At 33.1% G+C, this 22587-nt stretch overlaps 1 protein-coding gene and 1 long non-coding RNA gene across 2 annotated transcripts; one reads left to right on the top strand and one right to left on the bottom strand.

The window, feature by feature from the left end:
- Positions 1-2310: 2310 nt before the first annotated feature.
- Positions 2311-13212, bottom strand: LOC112772010 (uncharacterized). Its single transcript, XR_003187302.3, has 2 exons — positions 12869-13212; positions 2311-2585 (listed from the first exon to the last, which is right to left on the bottom strand). It is a non-coding gene; the product is annotated as an uncharacterized lncRNA (long non-coding RNA).
- Positions 13213-18333: 5121 nt separating this feature from the next.
- On the top strand, positions 18334-22358 carry LOC112770983 (lysine-specific histone demethylase 1 homolog 2). The gene is made up of 3 exons (XM_025815514.3): positions 18334-18447; positions 18662-20353; positions 21041-22358. Exons 2-3 carry the CDS (start codon positions 18823-18825, stop codon positions 21748-21750), a joined length of 2241 nt encoding a protein of 746 aa, XP_025671299.1. The 5' UTR covers positions 18334-18447; positions 18662-18822; the 3' UTR covers positions 21751-22358.
- Positions 22359-22587: the final 229 nt, after the last annotated feature.

The following is a 22587-nucleotide window of genomic DNA, read 5'->3' as shown; positions in this document are numbered from 1 at the left end:
AAAGAAAAATGGTGGAGGGTTACGGTTTCTTTGATGGAAGCTCTCGATCACTTTCTCTTTTCTTCATGCGTGCAATACGTTTAATAAATGAAAGATTAAGGAAAGTGTTTTTTACTTTTAGTGGAAAACTTGAATTGGAAATCAAAAGCTTATGTGTCAAGGCCTTATTACCAAATGGTTAATTGTTAAAATCTCTCTTTTCTTTCTTTCTCCAAAAGGGATTCGGTCATATGGGATTAAAGGATAAGAATGTTTCATTGCATGACACTTGTTTTAATGAAACTAAATGAGGTGTCTTGAGTTTTATTATGCTCCACGGTCCTCTCTTGGCTTTGGCCAAAGATGGATAAAATCAAGGGAATAATAATAAGCAAAGTATGAGAAGTTAATGAAATATTTGTACAGTATAATGAAGGTTTAGAGAGTATTAGAGATATAATTATTAGTGTTATTTTTTTTTATCAGCTAAAGTTTTTGGAATGAGTTGTATCATGACATGGTATTAGAGCTCTAGATCCGAAAGATCATGAGTTTGATCTTTGGTGAATCCAAAATTCAGTTTAAGCTTTTGAAAAGATGTTTATTATCGCTAATATTCGGATGTTTATTCTAGATAATATGAAGGATATTCATTTTGTAACTCATATAATCTATTATACACGTTGTACAAATAAGCCATTGTCTCTCTAGCGGGACTCATAATAATAATTAGTGGTGATATTAGGTTTTATGTAATACCATTACTTAATGTGATTCCACATTTCTATTCCTTCTTCTTTCCAAGGAATGGTTCGGTTGTTTAATTTAGTGAAAGGTGATTTAGTAAGGGTGAGGGATGGTGTCAAGTTTGGTGTAATTGAATAGGCGCGCGGTTCAAATTATAAATATTTTAAATGAAATATCGATAATTATTTATATTGACAAAAATAAATAACATAATAATTAAATTCTTTTTATTATTTATTTTATTTTGGGGTTTGAAGTTGACTCGTCAAAATAAAACTAATCGTTTTAAAATATTATTTTAAAAAAAAAACTCGCGTTAGTGCAAAAATTAGAGTTGTTACAATCCCCTCATGTCATCGTCTTTTAACCTTCCTCCACTGCAGTCGCTACTCACTTTCTTCTTCTCACTGTGTCGCTCATTGCTTGTTGCTCATAGCTTCACGTCACTTCTTCCTGTGCTTCGTGATGCCTCTGCCTCTGCTTTGCGACGAAGCCTCAGATTTGCGTCGTCGTCGATGGCAACTCTACTTCAGCAACGCCTCTATTCTACGACACCTCTACTCCACGAGGACTCTGCATCGCCTCTACTCAGCGAAGCCGACGACAACTTTGCTCCGTGCCGGCCACCTTACAATAAGTTGGATATTTCTGACTTTCTATTAATTGAGATTTGAGAATATATATGTTTTTATTTTTATTTGATGAAATTGCTATGAAATTGAGATTAAGTTTTGAATCTGTTGATGTGAAATTGGGTTTAGTTTTAGGATTTGGATTCTCTTAATGTGAAATTGGGTTTAGATTTAGGGTTTGGATTTTGTTAATTGATAAATTTGGGTGTAGAGTTAGCTTTTATTGCTATGAACTAAATTTAGGATTTGGATTCTTACTGTAAAATTGGAACATTATTAGATTGTAATATTAAGGTTATTGGGATATTATTGTTCACTGAATTTTTGTTCCATTTTATTTTTTTCTTATTCGTTTCCTCCAAACCCGTGGATATCTGAATATACGGCGGGTACGAGGTCCCCATCACTCGTTACGGGGATGAGGTGGGGACGGAGAAGGTTTTTGGACGTGGAGGGCAAGGGGCGGAGGGCTTGTCCCCACCCTCATGGGGATCCGTTGCCATCCCAAATCATCAACCACCATTGGAATTGTCCATTTTCTGTGATTAATCCATGTTCTATATCCCTTAACAAATCCATCGGCTATTAAATGGTCAAAGAAAACACCTCTTCTATACCAATTAATGTTACAACACCTTTTACAAGGACATTGAATCTGTTGTCCTTCCGGTTCTCCCTCAGAGTACACAAAGTTTAAAAAACTATTAACACCATTGATATATGTAACACCTCGTTATCCTAAGCTTTACCTCTAGCCGTAAAGCGAAGGATAATAAGGCGTCACGACAATTCTAAAGCTCATAAATTAATAAATATAGAAGGACATAATAATACTAGGAGCTCGATAAAGGAATAAAGTTCAAAATCGCATAAAGCGGAATTACAAAGCGCGAAGCGTTCACACACGATAACTAAAAACATATAGGAACAAGATACAACATGAGACTTAATATACTAATAGTCAAGATAGATATATATAAGTATGATAAACAAAAAAATTCTAGTCGTAGCCCGCGGAGTTTAGGCCGACTAGTTACAAACTGAAAATACAAAATTTTTGAGTTAAAACAGCTTATACAACTTATCTCTCAAGTAAGCCTCTAAGGCAACAGAGTATAATAACAAAAGTGAGAGAATCTACAACATAATAAATAAATGACAAGATAAACAAAGGTCCTCCGCTCTGTCACCATCCGCAAACTCATCGAGGTGGGTTGCGACCTGCATCTGAAAAACAACAACATATGGTATGAGAACCGGAGGTTCTCAGTATGGTAACAGTGCCCAATATATAAGATATAAGGTTTCAGGACGCCAAAGGCAATCCTAGAACTTCACATCACAGATATTCAAGCTTAACTAAAAATAAATAACTTAAACCAAGCATCACAAACAGAGTTATCTAAAACTTAGGGGATTTCTAACTAATATTTATCACACCGCTGCATCCCACAGCCTTCACCAACCTACCCTCTGTGCGAGCTTATCGCCACCTCCCCTCGACCCTCCTCAACGACATTAATACACATTTAATGCAATCAAGTAAAGCACAAATAGTATTCATGTATAACAGGTAAGTCAATTAGCATTTAGACATATTATTCAATTAGGCATAACTCAAGTAATCAAAGAAGGCAAGCATGTAAAAGATGCATATGATGAATGTCTATCCTATTTGGCTCGTGATGTCACTTGTCGGTTCAAAATGCCAACCCGACACATCCCTAGGATGTCGCCTTTCTGCCACGACCAGAGGTATAGTGCCCTGCTCACTATTTCTAGTGCCCAGCACTTTATCTTGCGCCTCGTGAGTCGGGAAATATAACTCCCGGGACGTAAGATAAAGTGCTGGGCACTAGAAATAGTGAGCAGAGCACTATAACCCTGGTCGTGGCAGAAAGGCGACATCCCGGGGATGTGTCGAGTTGGCATTTTGAACTGACAAGTGATATCACGAGCCAAATAGGATAGGCATTCATCATATGCATCTTTTACATGCTTGCCTACTTTGATTACTTGAGTTATGCCTAATTGAATAATATGTCTAAATACTAATTGACTTACCTGTTATATGATGCAGAATTTACAATCCACAAACTAACCGGCAAGTGCACCAAGTCATACCAAGTGATACCTCAGGTGAATGAGGGTCGATCCCACGAGGATTGATGGACTAAGCAACAATGGTTAAGTGATTTACTTAGTTAGACAAACAGAGAAGAGTGTTTTGGTGTCAAAAGCATTAACAGTAAATTCAGAATATCAGAAAGCAAGTAGTAAACAAGTTGTGGATAATATATAGAGAAAACAGTTAAGGCTTCAGAGTTATCTATCTTCCTGATTGACTTTTCTTACTAACTATTTTAATCATGCAAGATTCAATTCATGGCAAACTATATGTGACTAAACCTTAATTCCTTAGACATTTTTAGTCTCCTCCAACCTTCATCAACCGCCAATTCCTTGGTCACTTAATTCCAATTAGAGAGTGAAGTTCAATTCTAGTTTATATGCCACAGAAACCCTAATTACCCAAATACAAGAGGATTATATGTCACGTATCCTGTTAAGTCCAGATAATTAGAAATTTAGGAGAAATTGTTTTCAAGCTGTTGCTCAAGTAAAGAGATTTTCCAAGTTATACAATAACTCAATTAGAACAAGGGTCATACTTCCGTTCCACCCTTATTCATAAGATAAAGAACGAAAATAATTCTTGAAATATAAATCAGTACATGAATTAAAATAGAAAAGTAATAGTATCAATCCATACAATAGACAGAGCTCTTAACCTTAATAGTGGATGTTTAGCTGCTCATGGTTCAGAGAGAAAAACTAGGATTCAGAAAACTGTAAATTGCGGAATGAGGTAGAAGAGAAGAGATTAGCCTGAAGGGCTGATTCTTTTCTCTTTTATATCTAATCCTAATAAATGTAGAATATATTTTTTAAAACTAAAATAATATCTTTTCCTAATTCTAAAACTAATAAAAGTTTAAATCAAAATTGATTTAATCAATCAGTGCAACCTTTGGAACGAATTGGGGACCACTTGAGTTAGAAGAGTTGACGCCGAACTTGGAAAAATCCAAGTTCGGCGTGGATTGATGCACGTCACTCCCCTTGCTTTCCTTGAGTTGACGCCGAACTTGAGAAAACTCAAGTTCGGCGTGGAGATGGCAGTGCGATTTTTCTTTGGAGGCCTTGAGCTGGCGCCGAACTTGAAGAACTTCAAATTCGGCGTGGAGGAGGCAACATTGATTCTTGGAACTTTTTATGCCCACGCTGAACTTGGAAATTCCCAAGTTCTGTGTGGAGGTGGCAGCAAGTTTTCCTTTGCCCGTCCTTGACTCCAACTCTGTCAAATTCGTCCATAACACTACCTGAAATAAACAGAATTGTACACAACTCAAAGTAGCATCCATAGTGACTAAAATATGTTAAATCTTGATCAAACTTTAGCAATTCAAATGCAAATTCACTAGGAAAAGATAGAGAAGATGCTCACGCATCATTATACATGAATACTATTTGTGCTTTACTTGATTGCATTAAATGTGTATTAATGTCGTTGAGGAGGATCGGGGGAGGTGGCGATAGGCTCGCACGGAGGGTAGGTTGGTGAAGGCTGTGGAATGCAGCAGTGTGATAAGTATTAGTTAAAAATTCCCTAAGTTTTAGATAACCCTGTTTGTGATGCTTGGTTTAAGTTGTTTATTTTTAGTTAAGCTTGAATATCTGTGATGTGAAGTTCTAGGATTTCCTTTAGTGTCCCGGAACCTTATATCTTATATATTGGGCACTGTTACCATACTGAAAACCTCCGATTCTCATACTATATATGTTGTTGTTGTTTTTCAGATGCTGGTCGCAACCCACCTCGGTGAGTTTGTGGATGGTGACAGAGTGGAGGACCTTTGTTTATCTTATCATTTAGTTATTATATTGTAGATTCTCTCACTTTTATTATTATACTTTGTTGCCTTAGAGGCTTACTTGAGAGATAAGTTGTATAAACTGTTTTAACTGAACTCTTAATTTTCTATTTGTAACTACTCAGCCTAAACTTCGCGAGCTACGACTAGAGTTCTTTTGTTTATCATACATATATATATCTTGAATATTATTATATTAAGTCTCATGTTGTATCTTGTGCCTATATGTTTTTAGTTATCGTGTGTGAACGCTTCGCGCTTTGTAATTCCGCTTTATGCGATTTTGAACTTTATTCCTTCATCGGGCTCCTAGTATTATTATGTCCTTCTATATTTGTTAATGTACGAGCTTTAGAACTGTTGTGACGTCTTATTATCCTTCGCTTAACGGCTAGAGGTAAGGTTTAGGATAACGGGGTGTTACAATATACTCTTCGCTATACTTCGGTAAATCCATCCAATCCTTCGACATATCACAAAACCTAATCGATAATTGTTACATTTTTTTAGGAGGACAATCTATCAAGGGTCGCCAAGTGAAAATCACGAGAGTAGAGGAAGAAAGGTGTTATGAAATAAAGAGAAATGAGTAATGAAAAAGACTTTCATAGCCTCATAGTTAGGCTTTGAAATAGAGGAACTCTGAGAAGTAATTCTCTAAACATTTTACTAGAAACTCATTGAAGTGAAATAAATAAAGGTAAACAAAGAATTTATAGTACAGATATAAAAAGTTACATTACAATTTCAAAAATAACAAAACAATCAAGGCGGAACTACATATAAATTAATAGCATATTCATAAAGTGAAAAAAATGAAAAATGTCCATTGTACCTTATCATGACACGATTAATTTTTGACAAAATCTGATTTGCTTGGGAGCTTCAACCAAAAACTTCAATCTATTTGTTATCGGATAAAATTCTAAGAGATGAGACCAAATGCACTAATATTCTATCTATCTATGATGATAATTGTAGTTAAGATGTGTATATCTTGCTCTTGTGATATATAAGATTATGGATAGCTAATCTTTATTATATTTCTTTCAATATTTGATTGTTTTCGTTTAATTTTATATTTTACAATATCAAATCTAGGTAGCCTAAGATTGAAGAAAAATCTTAACTAATGTGCAAGAATCAAATGCAATAAGATCCAATTATATTTTCTGAACTATAACAAAAAAGGAGATCATCTAATAATCTTTAAAAAAAAAAAGTGGCCGAATGAGTGATTTTTTTTGTAGTGTTTTTTTTTTCTAGATCTATCTTTTACATTTTTTTTAAAAAAAAATTCAATCTTGTTATTATTGATGAAGAATGAGACGATGGTGGGGCCGCGTAATAAAGGTAGATAATATTTGAGAGGTGGCAATGGTTGGAGTAAAGAAAGGTTGGTAGGAGTGACAAGTGACACGTGACAATTGCGGGTGGTGGAGAGTGAAAGATTACTATGTATTCATAACATACGCAGCGGAAGAAAATAAAGTAATTCTTAAAGATCTATTTTGTGCTTAAATTTTATTCCAATAATGTAATATATGTATAGATCAGATTTTAAATACCTTTAAACGTTTTAGTAAAAATTTTATTCTTCGATTGTACGAAGACTCTATGTGTATCCACACCGAGACCAACATTTGCTGTCAACTCCTTGACCAATGGACATCTGATCTAAATTGAGAAACCTCTTGCAACTCTTTGCATGTCATAAAATTCTTCTCCAAGAATCAGGCTCACATACGTTTATGTGTGTAGAGGTAAAGGAATAAAATCCTTGTATTTTATTCTCGTCACTGTGATTCCTCTACTCTTGGCATACATATATATAGTATGAGATTTGTTACTGATTTTAAATTTGATTCTCAATTCAAATTTAAATCATATCTTGAAATTCTAAATCTGAATCCTTCAAATTTATGAATCATATCATAACTCAATTTGAAACAGAATTAGTTAGGATCTCATCCAAATTTAGAAATAGAATAACTAATTATTCTCAAATCTCATTTAATATTCTCAATTATCATACTATTATTATATTCTTGGTGCTAGCAAAGAATATAATAATATTCTATTTTGAATTAATATAATTATTTATTTGATCAAATCAAAATAATAATTAAATAATTCTATAGCAAAGATTAGAACACTCGTTAGTGTGTGACCCCATAGGTTCAATACTAAGCGGGTAGTAAATTAGTCATACTAAATTTACTAATCAAGGTTGGCGTCTAACAACACTCCTCAACGACCCGATAGTATGAAGTAATATATTTTTACTAAGAACCTCAGAAGAACAAAGTATAATTTCTTCCATCTTTCCAGCTCTTAGTTAACCTTTAGAGTATGGTTTAATTGTCAAACTCTTAACTTGTTACCATTATTATAATGAACTGTGAATGACCTAAGAAACTCATTTCTTCATTCATTCAATCCCCTTGGCCAAGGTTTTATTCATCTCAGTCATTATAATCATAGAGCTCAAACTCTTTACCGAGAGTTGATGAATTTCTTATTGACTAATCATTAATTCTACAAGTATTTAAATCATACCCAATATCCATTCAACTAGCACCCTAGGGTATTAGGTGTCCGGAATCAAAGTATAATAAATACATTGTTAATTACTATGACAGTCGCAGGTCAAATGAAACTCTATTATTATGTTCATCTTGAGAATATCCTATTGACAAATATACGGTAATTATAACCATTAGGAATTCTCAAAGTGAGTCAGTTTAATGGTCATATCTCTATATGCACCATCTATATATATAATTTAATAAATGAGATCTATTAATCTTCATCCAATGAAGACTATTATATATATATTGATCTTTCCGGATTATTAATGTCCTTTTTAATAATTCTATGACCAAGAACACTTTAGATTAAATTATAAAAGATTTATCTCTCAATATTATGATCACTATCACAATAATAAATCTCTAAATTTAATCAAGGACATTATTATATTAACATTTTAATATAATAACAATAACAAATTATATGATATATGATTGATTGGATTGTGGTCATACTCCTTATTCCCAACAATCTCCCACTTGCACGAGAGCCAATCATGATAGATTGGATCTTGGGCATACTATTATCTTAATAATCTCCCACTTGCACTAGAGCCAATCAATCATGTGTATAATTTTTCAATGCACATTTGTGTTTATCAAAACTCTTTTGACCTTAAACATCTTTAACTTTTGAGCATGTTTGCTTAACCTTTTGTAAAATACACCTAGTGTATAATAAATATCACGTTTTTTCAAAACATGAAATCTCCCACTACAATAGTGCATAATTTTATTTTAAGGACAATCCTTATTGAACATGATTATAAAAAAATTTAAGTAACCATTAGATCTATCTTTATAGAATTGTATCATTATACAAATAGGCTACCTTTTCGAAAAATTAGTTTGACGATCAAACGTTTTATACTTCTTCGAGAAAGTATATCCTCTATTGAGTGGTAACCAATTCTAATAAAAGTAATTGTACTCTCAATCTTTCTTTAAGATGGAATCCCTTTTCTTAAAAAGGAGTTTAACCTCTTATCACAGACACTTTGTCATAAGAAGAGTGATAAAAATAATCTCATTATTTCTTTAGGGTAACCAATAAATCTCATTTATTGGACCTAATATCGATTTTATTGTTGTACAATCTCTTAATACATATAAGACATCTCCAAACTCTAATGTTCTTGAGTTTATGCCTTTTCCATATCTCATATGGATAAAAAAAATTGATTTAGTGAAAAATTTGTTAATTTAGCCACATTTTTAAAATGTAGTCTAAATATTTAACAAACAGTGATACTCAATCAAATCAAATTTCATGTTTCTTAAACATGATGGAGTACATAGAGTACTAGTATTTGTGCATGAAGAGAATCTCATTCTCTATTCAATAGAATATTAATTAGATAATTAGAGATTTTACTTTAAGACTCTTATAATAAAAATACTCAATATTTTTATTATTGGTCAAACCAACCCTTAAGAGCAATTTTGATTCGCATCCTCAATACTCATGTTGAATTTTTCTAAAAAGATCACAAACATTAATCATATTAAGAAAAATTTTGTTTGTAACAAAATAAATATCCAAAAATACTTACAAGAACAAATCTCGCTAAAGCCATTTGTCTAATGGCATTCCAACTTCTAAAGTTGTTTAATTCAAAATATATTGCCCAATACTCCCACTAATTTAAATAAAATCTTTGATAGTCATACTATCTTACTTTGGGCACCATACATCTTCTCAAGATGTTCAGTAATAAATAGTGGATATATGCTTTTGAAATTAGAATTCATGGTTGTCAAAACAACCCATATTATAGTAAAATAATATTTTAGATACTTTACAAGTACTGACTATTCCATCACTAATTTTATTGGACAATATTATTTCAATAGAATTATCATGTCCATGATAACCCTTTCATACATAAGAACAATTCTCAATGTATAGCCAATTTATTACTTTCAAGTATGCCATACGAAAGATGGACATATTTAAAAATTTAAAATATGAAAGTAAATAAGAAATCTATATTTCTGACAAAATTATTTAGAATCGTGAATGAGTACCTTGGTTGTCAAGTTGTTACTCATACCTATTCCAAATAAATATGATTAAATTGTATCACATACAATTATAATCCCAAATAATTATCTGGTTATCAGACAATTATTTAACTGAATTATATTTTATACCCTTAGGTTGTCTAGGTTCAAGTATAAAATTAATTCTCCTTATGCATCATCATATACATAAATAAATTCTATCTTTGAGTACAAGTTTTCTGGTTGTCAGGTCGTTCATTGTAAACAAGAGATAAATTTATTTTTGGCAAACTCCTAACTTTTAGGATTTATCTCAATTGTTAGAGAATTTCTACTAGTATTTATGGATTAAATTTTATACTCCTAGGTTGTCTAGGTAAAAATATAAAATTAAATCATTAATACATCAAATGTATACACTGATTATTATCTTGAAAATAAAACTCCTGGTTGTCAGGCTGCTCTTTATAATCAAGAATATTAGAAAAATTATTTCTAAAATTATAGTGTTCAAAACACATCAATCAAATCAAAATTTGATTTTTCATGCACTAACGTTGTTTAGCCTTAAAAATTATCAAATCAAATTTGACCTTTATATATACACTTATAAGAAACAAACAAAAGATATTTTGCATCTTATTCCTTTTATTGTGATCAAAATCACAATAAAATTTAATAAATAAATAAAATCAAACAAAATATTTGATTATAAATATAACTTTTATATTAAGAGAATGATAATTTAATCACAATTAAATTATTAAAATAAATTAACTATTAATTTATTAGAAAATCATCTCAATGGAAATAAATACATCACATGCTTAAAAAATAATTTGAATTAATCTTATTAATTCACAAACTTTAAGAAATATAGGAATAAAAATTTAAACACAAAAAAGCCAAAGCTCTGATACCACTGAAGGATTACTATGTATTCATAACACACGCAGCGGAAGAAAATAAAGTAATCCTTAAAGATCTATTTTGTACTTAAATTTTATTCCAATAATGTAATATATGTATAGATCAGATTTTAAATACCTTTAGACGTTTTAGTAAAAATTTTATTCTTCGATTGTACGAAGACTCTATGTGTATCCACACCGAGACCAACATTTATTGTCAACTCCTTGACCAATGGACATCTGATCTAAATTGAGAAACCTCTTGCAACTCTTTGCATGTCATAAAATTCTTCTCCAAGAATCAGGCTCACATACGTTTATGTGTGTAGAGGTAAAGGAATAAAATCCTTGTATTTTATTCTCGTCACTGTGATTCCTCTACTCTTGGCATACATATATATAGTATGAGATTTGTTACTGATTTTAAATTTGATTCTCAATTCAAATTTAAATCATATCTTGAAATTCTAAATCTGAATCCTTCAAATTTATGAATCATATCATAACTCAATTTGAAACAGAATTAGTTAGGATCTCATCCAAATTTAGAAATAGAATAACTAATTATTCTCAAATCTCATTTAATATTCTCAATTATCATACTATTATTATATTCTTGGTGCTAGCAAAGAATATAATAATATTCCATTTTGAATTAATATAATTATTTATTTGATCAAATCAAAATAATAATTAAATAATTCTATAGCAAAGATTAGAACACTCGTTAGTGTGTGACCCCATAAGTTCAATACTAAGCGGGTAGTAAATTAGTCATACTAAATTTACTAATCAAGGTTGGCGTCTAGCAACACTCCTCAACGACCCGATAGTATGAAGTAATATATTTTTACTAAGAACCTCAGAAGAACAAAGTATAATTCCTTCCATCTTTCCAACTCTTGGTTAACCTTTAGAGTATGGTTTAATTGTCAAACTCTTAACTTGTTACCATTATTATAATGAACTGTGAATGACCTAAGAAACTCATTTCTTTATTCATTCAATCCCCTTGGCCAAGGTTTTATTCATCTCAGTCATTATAATCATAGAGCTCAAACTCTTTACCGAGAGTTGACAGATTCCTTATTGACTAATCATTAATTCTACAAGTATTTAAATCATACCCAATATCCATTCAACTAGCACCCTAGGGTATTAGGTGTCCGGAATCAAAGTATAATAAATACATTGTTAATTACTATGACATTCGCAAGTCAAAGGAAACTCTATTACTATATTCATCTTGAGAATATCCTATTGACAAATATACGGTAATTATAACCGTTAGGAATTCTCAAAGTGAGTGATCAGTTCAATGGTCATATCTCTATATGCACCATCTATATATATAATTTAATAAATGAGATCTATTAATCTTCATCCAATAAAGACCATTATATATATATATATATATTGATCTTTCCGGATTATTAATGTCATTTTTAATAATCCTATGACCAAGAACACTTTAGATTAAATTATAAAAGATTTATCTTTCAATATTATGATCACTATCACAATAATAAATCTCTAAATTTAATCAAGGACGTTATTATATTAACATTTTAATATAATAACAATAACAAATTATATGATATATGATTGATTGGATTGTGGTCATACTCCTTATTCCCAACAAAGTTGGGATTAGTATTTGTAGCTAAGCTGCTAAGGATAAATTAAGGATGTCACTAAATATGTTAGCCAATTCAACGTTTTTCATCAATAACAAATTTAAAATGAAGTCAAATGATGAATGGCTACTTTTTTTTTTTAATTTAACTATCTTTTAAGGAGTTTATTTATCGTTTGTAATTTTTAGGGTTAATTTTGTCAGTGACAAATTTTTTTGGGTATCATCATTTCGATAATTTACTTTTTAAGAATAATAAGGATCGAATTATATACTTTTTAGTCATAAAAGTACTGATACTATATCATAAAATTATTTTTTTTAAAATTTAAACTGATAAAAAAATACATAAATAATTTTATTTCTAATAAAAATATAAATGCAAGCCATTACAAAATTAAAAAATTCAAGAAGATAATCCGCCAATGCTTACCATATATTATGATGCTTGGTATACTTTTCGAAAAGTTTGTGAATGCATTCTTTCTTCCTTTTCGGATCATCTCGATGATGACGATCTCGGCATTCAAGGACAACACATTTCATAATGCAGTCTTTCATCTTTGTTGGATCATCTGCATACTCCTCCTTGCAATACCTAACACACTTTTCCATCTCAGATGATGCAATACCAAAAGATATTGTAGTCCAAGAAGACTCTTTAGTAATAGTTTTAACAATGGCAAAACAAATAATCATTCCAATAATCAACAATCTGATTGCATGCGTCACACTGTTCCTAGCCATTAAGTATATATTTTCTGTCTTGCAATCACATTTTTATGGTAGACTAGGCTTTTTATAAGCTTAAAACCATCATTACTATTATTATATGCAATATGATTATTATAGAATTAAGATATCCCCACATAGTTTATCTGTCCCTTCATTATACCAAAAGCTGCAAATTACCAATATAAACAAGATCAAAATTTTTTATCATGATAATGTGGTATTTTAAAATAATTTATTAATTTAGCTAAACTTGATTATGTAGCACCGTTTTTAATATAATTTTACGCTGAGACGATCCATTAATAATAAGCGAAGTGTCGTTTCCTTTAACTATTCTTACTACTTTTTTATATATATATAATCCAAATCATTTCTCAAAAATTTTAAAAGCAATCGTTTTAATTTTCAAAAAAAAATTAATATACAAAAATATTTCCAAAACTTTATTTCGATTGATAAATCAGTCCTGAATTCATTTTTCGATAAAATAATTACTCAGATTAGTTCCGAAGAATTTTAAAAACAGACATTTTAGTCCCTAAGAAAAATTAATATATAGATCAATCTCTAACGTACGAGTCTACGAGTTAACTCGTGAGTCGAGTCTAGGTTAGTTCTATGAGTTTACTTAGACTTGCTAGCTGGTGCGGCAAACTTGCCAAACCCGGGTGCATCGGGGGTAGGGATAGCTGTATCGTTAACTAGATTTTTAACTCCTGTTAGGATGATTTGTTGAGTATGGTGGTAGAACAACCTACCAAATCTCTCAGTCTTGGTCAAAATTGACTAGTGTGCCATATTTCTTTTTTTCTAAGTTAATTTTGATGAATATTCTAACATAGAAGTACAGACGGATTGGAAGCAATGATTTTTTCAATTTGGTGAGGGATTGTGTTGTAGATACCATATTAACCTTGTTTGCTTACTTGAAATACATGTCTCTGGTGCGAAAGCAAGTATATTGCAAGAAGGTTTGGATTTTCAAACTGGCATCTTAGAGAAGGAGTTAATTTTTCTGGAGGCATCTGGATACTGTGAAATTCTAATAGCTGGAAGGTTGATGCTAATGAGTCTCATAGACAGTTTGTACAATTGAAGATAGCGTATGGTACAGATCAGTTTTGGCATTTGACAGTAGTTTATGGTTCCCTCATCTTTGGATACGATCTGCCCTATGGGAAGGCTTATTGAGAATTACTGATTCTCTATATAGTGAGTGGTGTGTGGGTGGTAATTTTAACAATGTGTTATCAACGGTAGATACAGAAAATAACTATCAAGAGACTATCAACACTTTGTTGATTATCTCTTAGGATGTGGGTTGTAAGATATGAGATTTTAAGACTAGCCTTTCACTTGAAAAAGAGGGTCTATCCTAAATAGATATATTGTAAATATTGCATGGTCCCAAAGATTTAATCAGATAGTGGTGAAACACCTTCCAAAATTAAAGTCAAACTATGTTCCAATTCTTCTTCATTTTGGTAAGTCAACTAGTGGATCTTCTTTTCGGCCTTTTAGATTTATCGCAGCTTGGCAAACACATGTTGAATTTAAAAATTTGTTGGAGAGTAACTAGCAGAAAAATGGGTCCTTGAATAAAAATATTTCAAAGTTTATGGAGGCAGCCAAGCATTGGAACAGAGATGTATTTAGTAACTCATTAAAAAAAAGCTCAAGTATTTGCTAGATTGGATGGCATTGTTATTGCTCTTAAATTTGAGATAAACCCTTTCTTAGATAATTTAAAATTCTCTCTGTGAAAGGAGTTGGAGACAGTGCTTACTCAGGAAGAAATCTGCTGAAGTAGTACTCAAGATGTAAATGAATTAATTATAGAGACAAAAACATCTCCTACTCCCATAGTATTGTGACTTCTAGAAGGAAGAGGAATAAAGTGACTATGTTGAAGAATAATAAAGGGGTATGGATAGATGATTTTCAACAACTAAAAAATCCTGGAGCACAACACTTTCGCAATTTATACATAAAGGATATACCTTACGAGAAGTTGGAGACTCCTGAGTTGTTTTCTTTGCTGACTGATGAGAATAGAAGTCAACTAGACAATGTGATTACTGATGAAGAAATTTTTTTGTCCCTCTTTGCTATGAGTGCTTTGAAAAGCTCTAGGACTTAATGGCCTATCTCTAATATTCTACTAGAACAATTGAGACTCGGTTAAATGGTCATTGATAGAGTGGGTAAAGAAAGTTTTCATTGCTCATGAGAAAATTAAGGTAGTTAATAGCACCTTCATCTCTCTTATTCCAAAAATGGATAGTCCAAAATCTTTCAGTCAGTTCAGGCCGATTGGATTATGCAATATCACGTATAAGTTGATCACCAACATTATTTTCCACAAGCTCAAAGCAATTATGCTGAAGCTTATTAGTCCATCTCAGTAAAATTTTGTTCTAGGAAAGTAGAATGTTGATAATATTCTAATTGCTCAAGATATGATTCACATAATGAAGACAAAAAAGACCATATTAGGTATATGGCAATCAAGATTGACCTAGAAAAAGCATATGACATTAAATTGATAATTTATCTAAGATACTCTCATCAAAGCGGTTTGCTAGAGAAGCTGATTAATTTGATTGTTGAATGCTACACTTTAGCAAAAATGAAAGTCTTTTGGAATAGTGTCTCGTCTAGTTCCTTCCTTCTGACTAGGGGTACTGGACAGGAAGATCCCATGTCCTTGTACCTATTTGTATTATGCGAAGAAAGATTATCTCAAATCATCTCAGTGACAGTAAACTATAAACTTTAAAAATCAATTATTCTAAATAAAGGTGATCTATAACTATGCCACCTTTTCTTCGCAGATGATATACTATTGTTTGAGAAAGCGTCTTTGGATCAAGTTGAGATAGTGAGGAGTATTTTGGACTTATTTTGCTGGAGTACAGGTCAGAAGTTAAGTTATGAGAAATCAATGTCTTCTTCTTTGACAATGTATGTTTAGCAAAGAAGCTAGAATTAAGTAGAGCTTTGGGGATGAGGTTGACGTCCAATTTAGACAAGTACTTGAGAGTCCCTTTGCTGCATGATCCTACAAGAAAAAAAGATTTTTAGTTCATCCTTGATAGAATGACATCTCGGCTTAGCACTTGGAAGGCACGAAATCTTGCTCTTGCGGGTAGGATCACTTTGACCCAAACATCTTTAACAACTATCCCTATGTCATGTAAACAATGAAACTGCCATTGAGTGTGTGTGACATGATTGATTAAGTTTGTAGAAATTTCGTGTTAGGCAGTAGTAGAGCTGGTAGTAAGGTCCATTTGGTTAGTTGGGAGAAACTATATTTGCCAAAAAAAATTGATGGCTTGGGTTTTAGACCGGTCAAAATAGTAAACAATGCTAATCTTATGAAATTAGCAAGGAACTTGGTGCAAAATAGGGATGCTCTTTGGGTCAAGGTAATCAGAAGGAAATATAAATGTAGGAAAATTACCATGCCCATCATCAAGAAGTTCTAATCCTATTCGAATGCTTAGAAGGGTATCACTCAAATATGGTCTAAATTTGAAAGGGATCTAGTATAGCGGATCACTGATGGTGATAACACTCGATTTTGGAAAGATCATTAGATCTTGGGCATGAATAAATTTGAAGACTTTGCTCAACAAGATATATCAGAGGATATGCTGAACGACACGGTCAATGAATATGCAACAAATGACAATTGGGATTTAGGTAATATTGAGGAGGTTTTAAGAAAGGATTGGGTCCTATTTTCTCATCCTTGAAGATTTTAGAAGCAAACTTAGGGGATGATCAAGTAGCGTGGCTTCTTAATTCCAATGATAAATTTAACATTAAGTCAGTTGTTCGCTCTCTACTTAAATGCATCTAAAGACTCTAAGGCTGATTTAATTTTTAGAATTTGAAAAGTTGAATCTTCCAAAGACTGCACACCTTTCTTTGGTTAGTTGCTAATAAAATCCTTTGACAAATGAGGTTCGAGTTTGTAGGTACATGACCCAAGAAGATATTTGCCCGGTTTGTGGTTCTTTTTCAGAGTCTTTGCTCCACGTCCTTCGCGACTATAAATTCACAAAAATACGTGGAGGAGCATGGACGCGTCATTGAGTTCCCATACGTTCTTTAATAAACCTGTCTTTCCCTGTTTGTTAAAGAACTTATCATTTCAATCCCATTACCAAGACGTTCCTTGGTCCTTATTGTTTTCTTGCATCTTATGCTCTCTTTGGTATTGTCGTAACAAGCATATTTTTGAGAGAGACAATGTAATAGATGAAGGTAAGATCCATGATTTGGTGGTACACTTAGCTAAAGAGTATAACTCAACGCATAAGAAGATAGCTCGGATAAAGAAAAGAGTTGGATGCTTTGTTAAAAAACAAATCTGTTGGATCCCTCAACCCCTCCTTTCATTAAGCTGAATTCCGATAGCTCTATTACAAAGGACGGTTAGGCGGCTTGCAGTGGTATATTAAGAGACCATGAAGGTAAGTTCTTGGTTTTATTACAATGCAAATCTAGATAGCTGTACTGTGACTTTAGTAAAATTTCGGAGTAGTTTGTTGGGTTTGAATTTGACCTAAACCATAGATACCTGAATATTTGCATAAAAGTCGACTCTAAAAGAGCAGTAACTCTTTATATTTAAGAAATCATCGAGTTGCACTCTACAAGAATGTTAACTTTGGCAATTAAAGAAAGGAATAAGCTAACTAATTGGAATATTCATGATGAATTTCAAAAAACAAATGTTTGTGCAAATAGATTGGTTTGACAAGAGTATGAATTTCAGCTAAAATATTATTTTTTTTCTTTTCTATTTTTTTTGTATATTTCTTTAAATTTTTATGTAGATTTTATTAGGACTGCTTTTTTAAACTAATTTCTATCTTTTTTTTCTGAACTTATTTTTTACTGTTTATTAAATAAATCAAAATATAACTTGAAATACATAGATAATAATATACCATTTTCTTTTTTTATGGTCAAAATTGTAGAAAAAATTTAAAAAATTCTATTCACACTCATCTTCGTTTGAATTAATTCATGAGAAAATACAAAAAATTAATTTTTAATTAATATTAATTAAATTTAGAATTTAAAATTTAAAATTAATAAAGTAATTTAAAAAAAATTAACTAATATTAAAAAAAATTCAATAAGGTTACTCTTAATTCATATTTCATCCTTGGGATAAATCAAATAATATTTGTCGCATCTCGCATGCAGTGTGTGTGTGTCTCTCTCTCTAGTGAGAAGAAACCTCCGCATCCAATCGCTGTAAGCCCTCTCTCTTTCTCAACAATTTCCTCTTGTTCTCATTTCTTGCGTTCTTTGTTTCATTAATCAGTGGCTAAATGAGTAAATAGCGTCCATTGAGCATTTCTTTGCCCCTTCTTGCATTAACAAAATACCTTTGATTTTTCCGATGTGCCGCCGATCTGCCCTTCTCTCGCCGGATCTCTGTTCTGCTCTTTCTGTGCTGTCTGCTCAGCTGTTCCGCCGCCGTGCTCTGATTCGGTCCGTTGAGGTTTCATAGGAAATTAGGAATGTATTATGGGGTTTTTTGAAATAGTTTAAGTTGAGGCATGTTTCTTTGTTGACCTAGGGTTAGGATTTTTGTTGGTTTCATTATTTGAACCCTAGATAGCAACAATGCAAACTCCATGTTTGGATGGATCGGTTGCGAAGCGTTCGCTGAGAAAGAAGGCGAATTTGCGGAGCTATGACGAGAATTTGATGGATGAGATTTTTGAGGAGGAGTTAGGGAGTGGATTGAAGAAGAAAAGTAAGACCAAGGAGGCTTTGGAGAAAGAGACTGAAACCGAGGCTATGATTGCGTTTTCTCTAGGTTTCCCCATTGATGCTTTGCTTGAGGATGAGATTAGAGCCGGCGTTGTGAGACAATTGGGTGGGAAAGAGCAAAATGATTATATTGTCATAAGGAATCATATACTAACTCTGTGGAGAAGTAATGTGAGGGTTTGGTTGACGAAAGGGCATATTCGAGAGACCGTGAGCAGTGAGTGTGAACATTTGATTAATTCTGCTTATGACTTTCTTCTGTACAATGGTTACATTAATTTTGGGGTTTCGCCTGCGTTTACTGCTCAAATTCCGGAGGCAAATGAAGGGACCGTGATTGTCATTGGTGCTGGTCTTGCTGGATTGGCAGCAGCCCGGCAGCTATTGTCGTTTGGTTATAAGGTTGTGGTTTTGGAAGGCAGGAACCGTCCTGGTGGCAGGGTTTATACTCAAAAAATGGGGGCCGATGGGAAATTCGCTGCGATAGATCTGGGTGGGAGTGTTATTACTGGCATTCATGCTAACCCTTTGGGGGTTCTGGCTCGACAGCTTTCTATACCGCTTCATAAAGTTAGAGATAATTGCCCCTTGTACAAGCCAAACGGGGAACCGGTTGATAAGAAAATGGATGCAAGTGTTGAGTTCGTATTCAATAGGTTACTTGACAAAGTTATGGAGCTGCGGAAAATTATGGGTGGGTTTGCGAGTGATACATCTCTTGGTTCAGTCTTGGAGACACTCAGGCTTTTGTATGCTGTGGCTCGAAGTCCTGATGAGAAGCAGTTGCTTGATTGGCACCTTGCGAATTTAGAATACGCAAATGCTGGATGTCTTTCGAATCTTTCAGCTGCGTATTGGGATCAGGACGATCCATATGAAATGGGTGGTGATCATTGCTTTCTTGCTGGAGGCAATTGGAGATTGATAAAAGCCTTATGTGAAGGAGTTCCTATTTTTTATGAAAAGATTGTCAGCACCATCAGATATGGAAATGACGGTATTGAGGTTATTGCAGGGGACCAAGTCTTCCAAGGAGATATCGTTTTGTGCACTTTGCCTCTTGGGGTTCTGAAAAAGAAGACTGTGAGCTTTGAACCCGAATTACCTCCCAGAAAGCTAGAAGCAATTGAGAGGTTGGGATTTGGGCTGCTGAACAAAGTAGCAATGGTTTTTCCTCATGTGTTCTGGGGTGAAGAACTGGACACATTCGGATGTCTCAATGAATGTAGCCATCAACGTGGTGAATTCTTCTTGTTTTACAGTTACCATACTGTTTCTGGAGGCCCAGCACTTCTTGCACTGGTGGCTGGTGAAGCCGCACAAAGCTTTGAATCCACAGATCCATCTGATTTGCTCAATCGGGTTTTGAACGTCTTAAGAGGTATTGATTTAGTTCATTGATTGTTTGTGAAAAATCAAATGCTAGTATATCATGTTATTTAATATACCAAATTTTGATATTTAATTTAATTTTATTTTGCTTTGCCTTTTTCGTTTCATTTACTAATTCATGGTATGGAATATTGTAATCCAAAAAAGGATCACATATTTATTTATGTTGCCACGGTTTAGTCAGATTTTGTAGTCTTAGTCACAGCCTCTATTACATCATTATATATGAAATTTTCTTTACCGAACATGTTCGCTCCTTCCACATGCCCCCCTGTTTATAAATAGAAAAGAGTAATAAAGTACTAATAAACAATAGTATAACTATGACTTCATAAGTGAATGCAATACTGGAATAGTCATGGAAACTTAACTGTTTAATTCAAGAAATCGGGTATGGAACTCCTGAAAACACAAGAAAAGAAACCAGTATTAATTCAATTATAAAAATTGTATATATCTGTTGAATGTGTTCTTAGCTTTATGTTTTGAATATATATCATGATGATGACGATGATTATAAAAGTAGGGATCACCTTATACTGGGTGTAAATTCTTGTTATACTTGTACTATCAAGTAACCTTTACAAATTATGAGTTTTATCAATCCAACTATTTATTTAATATCATGTTATATTCCTTTGCCTGTTTTGCTTCATGTGTGGCATCTATTATGCAGGTATATATCAATCTAAAGGTATCACTGTGCCCAATCCGATACAGTCAATTTGCACACGATGGGGCAGCGACCCACTATCATGCGGTGCATATTCTCATGTTAGTGTGCAATCATCTGGTAGTGATTATGATATACTCGCTGAAAATGTGGGTAACCGACTGTTCTTTGCTGGTGAGGCCACAAGTAGGCAGTACCCAGCCACAATGCACGGTGCTTTCCTGAGTGGGTTGAGAGAAGCTTCACGCATTTACCAATCAGGCCGTGTTCGGCAAAACTATCCTAGAAAGTACACGGTAAAGAATATCGGGCCGAACAATGATGTACTGTTAGATATATTCAAGAGGCCTGATTTGGAGTATGGTAAATTTGCTTTTATATTTGATCCTTCATCGGAAAGTCTGCAATCAATGGGGCTTATGCAAGTCACTTTCGGTGCTTCTGAGGAACATTACAAGGATCTGTTAAACAGCTATCCCTATCCCTTGAAGTTGCCGTTGCAGCTCTACGCAATCATGTCTCGTGAACAGGCACTCCAATTGCAACAAATTTCGGGAGGGGATGAAAGTAGACTGTCATATTTGACAAAAAGCCTGGGGTTGAAACTTATGGGATCGAATGCTTTATACAACGCAGGACACACTCTTATAGCTAGCATAGCTAGCTCGCGAAAAGGCAGGTGGAGGAACCGTGCAACTTCAATTTTCATGTAAGTAGATGTGGATAATGCTATAGACACCCTTCACAAAAGCATGGATTTTCTGCTTCTAGGGTTCACATTGTGTATGTAGGCAAATTAGATCACTAATTTTTCTGCTAGAGATAGATCTTGAAGATTTGACCCCCAGAGAAGATTTCAATCTCATTTGTTAGCTAGCTAGCTGATCATAGGAAACTTAAAACCATAGGAACATTGAGTCATTTGAAATTTGAAGACAATAGACACTAGTAATCCATGGGATGGTTGAAGAATCAGCATGCAGAGAAAGGTACAACCGTACAAGACATCTTATGTTCATGTTAAACTTCACAGCGTCCCACAGGATATGATTGTATTTTTAAGGTAGACCTGTTTGGTTTACCTAGATTGTTTTTGTATCATAATTCTTTTAGTTCTACGGGTATTCACCCATTCAATGTTGTAGTTAACACAATAAGTATCTATACAAGCTTGCTGCTAGGTGAAGTGGCGGCTTCTAAATCATCCCTGAATGAGGTATGGACCCGACATCCAGGTACCAAACCTCTCCCATGGGTGTCTCCAATGAATTTGAGTACATATTAGAAGAGTTGAAGTCTTTGAATGTATTATTCTATCAAATGTACAGGAAATCATCATTTTTATAGAGGAATTACAGAAATAGAAATAATTAAAAAATAAGAAAAAAGAGAAAAATACTAGCTTAAAATAAAAGAAAGATTTCTAATTATAAAATTCTTAAAATTAAGCTAAACTAAAAAAGAAAATGATTTATAATTAATTCTATTTACATAAAAGATTGATGAAAGTAATTAGAAGCTGGCTTTAAGATATCATTCATTGACAACTT

This window comes from Arachis hypogaea, chromosome 18 (assembly GCF_003086295.3).
Source record: "Arachis hypogaea cultivar Tifrunner chromosome 18, arahy.Tifrunner.gnm2.J5K5, whole genome shotgun sequence".
Lineage (NCBI taxonomy): Eukaryota > Viridiplantae > Streptophyta > Magnoliopsida > Fabales > Fabaceae > Arachis > Arachis hypogaea.
The sequence above is the reverse complement of the archived record's forward strand: the minus strand, read 5'-3'. Positions and strand labels throughout refer to the sequence as shown.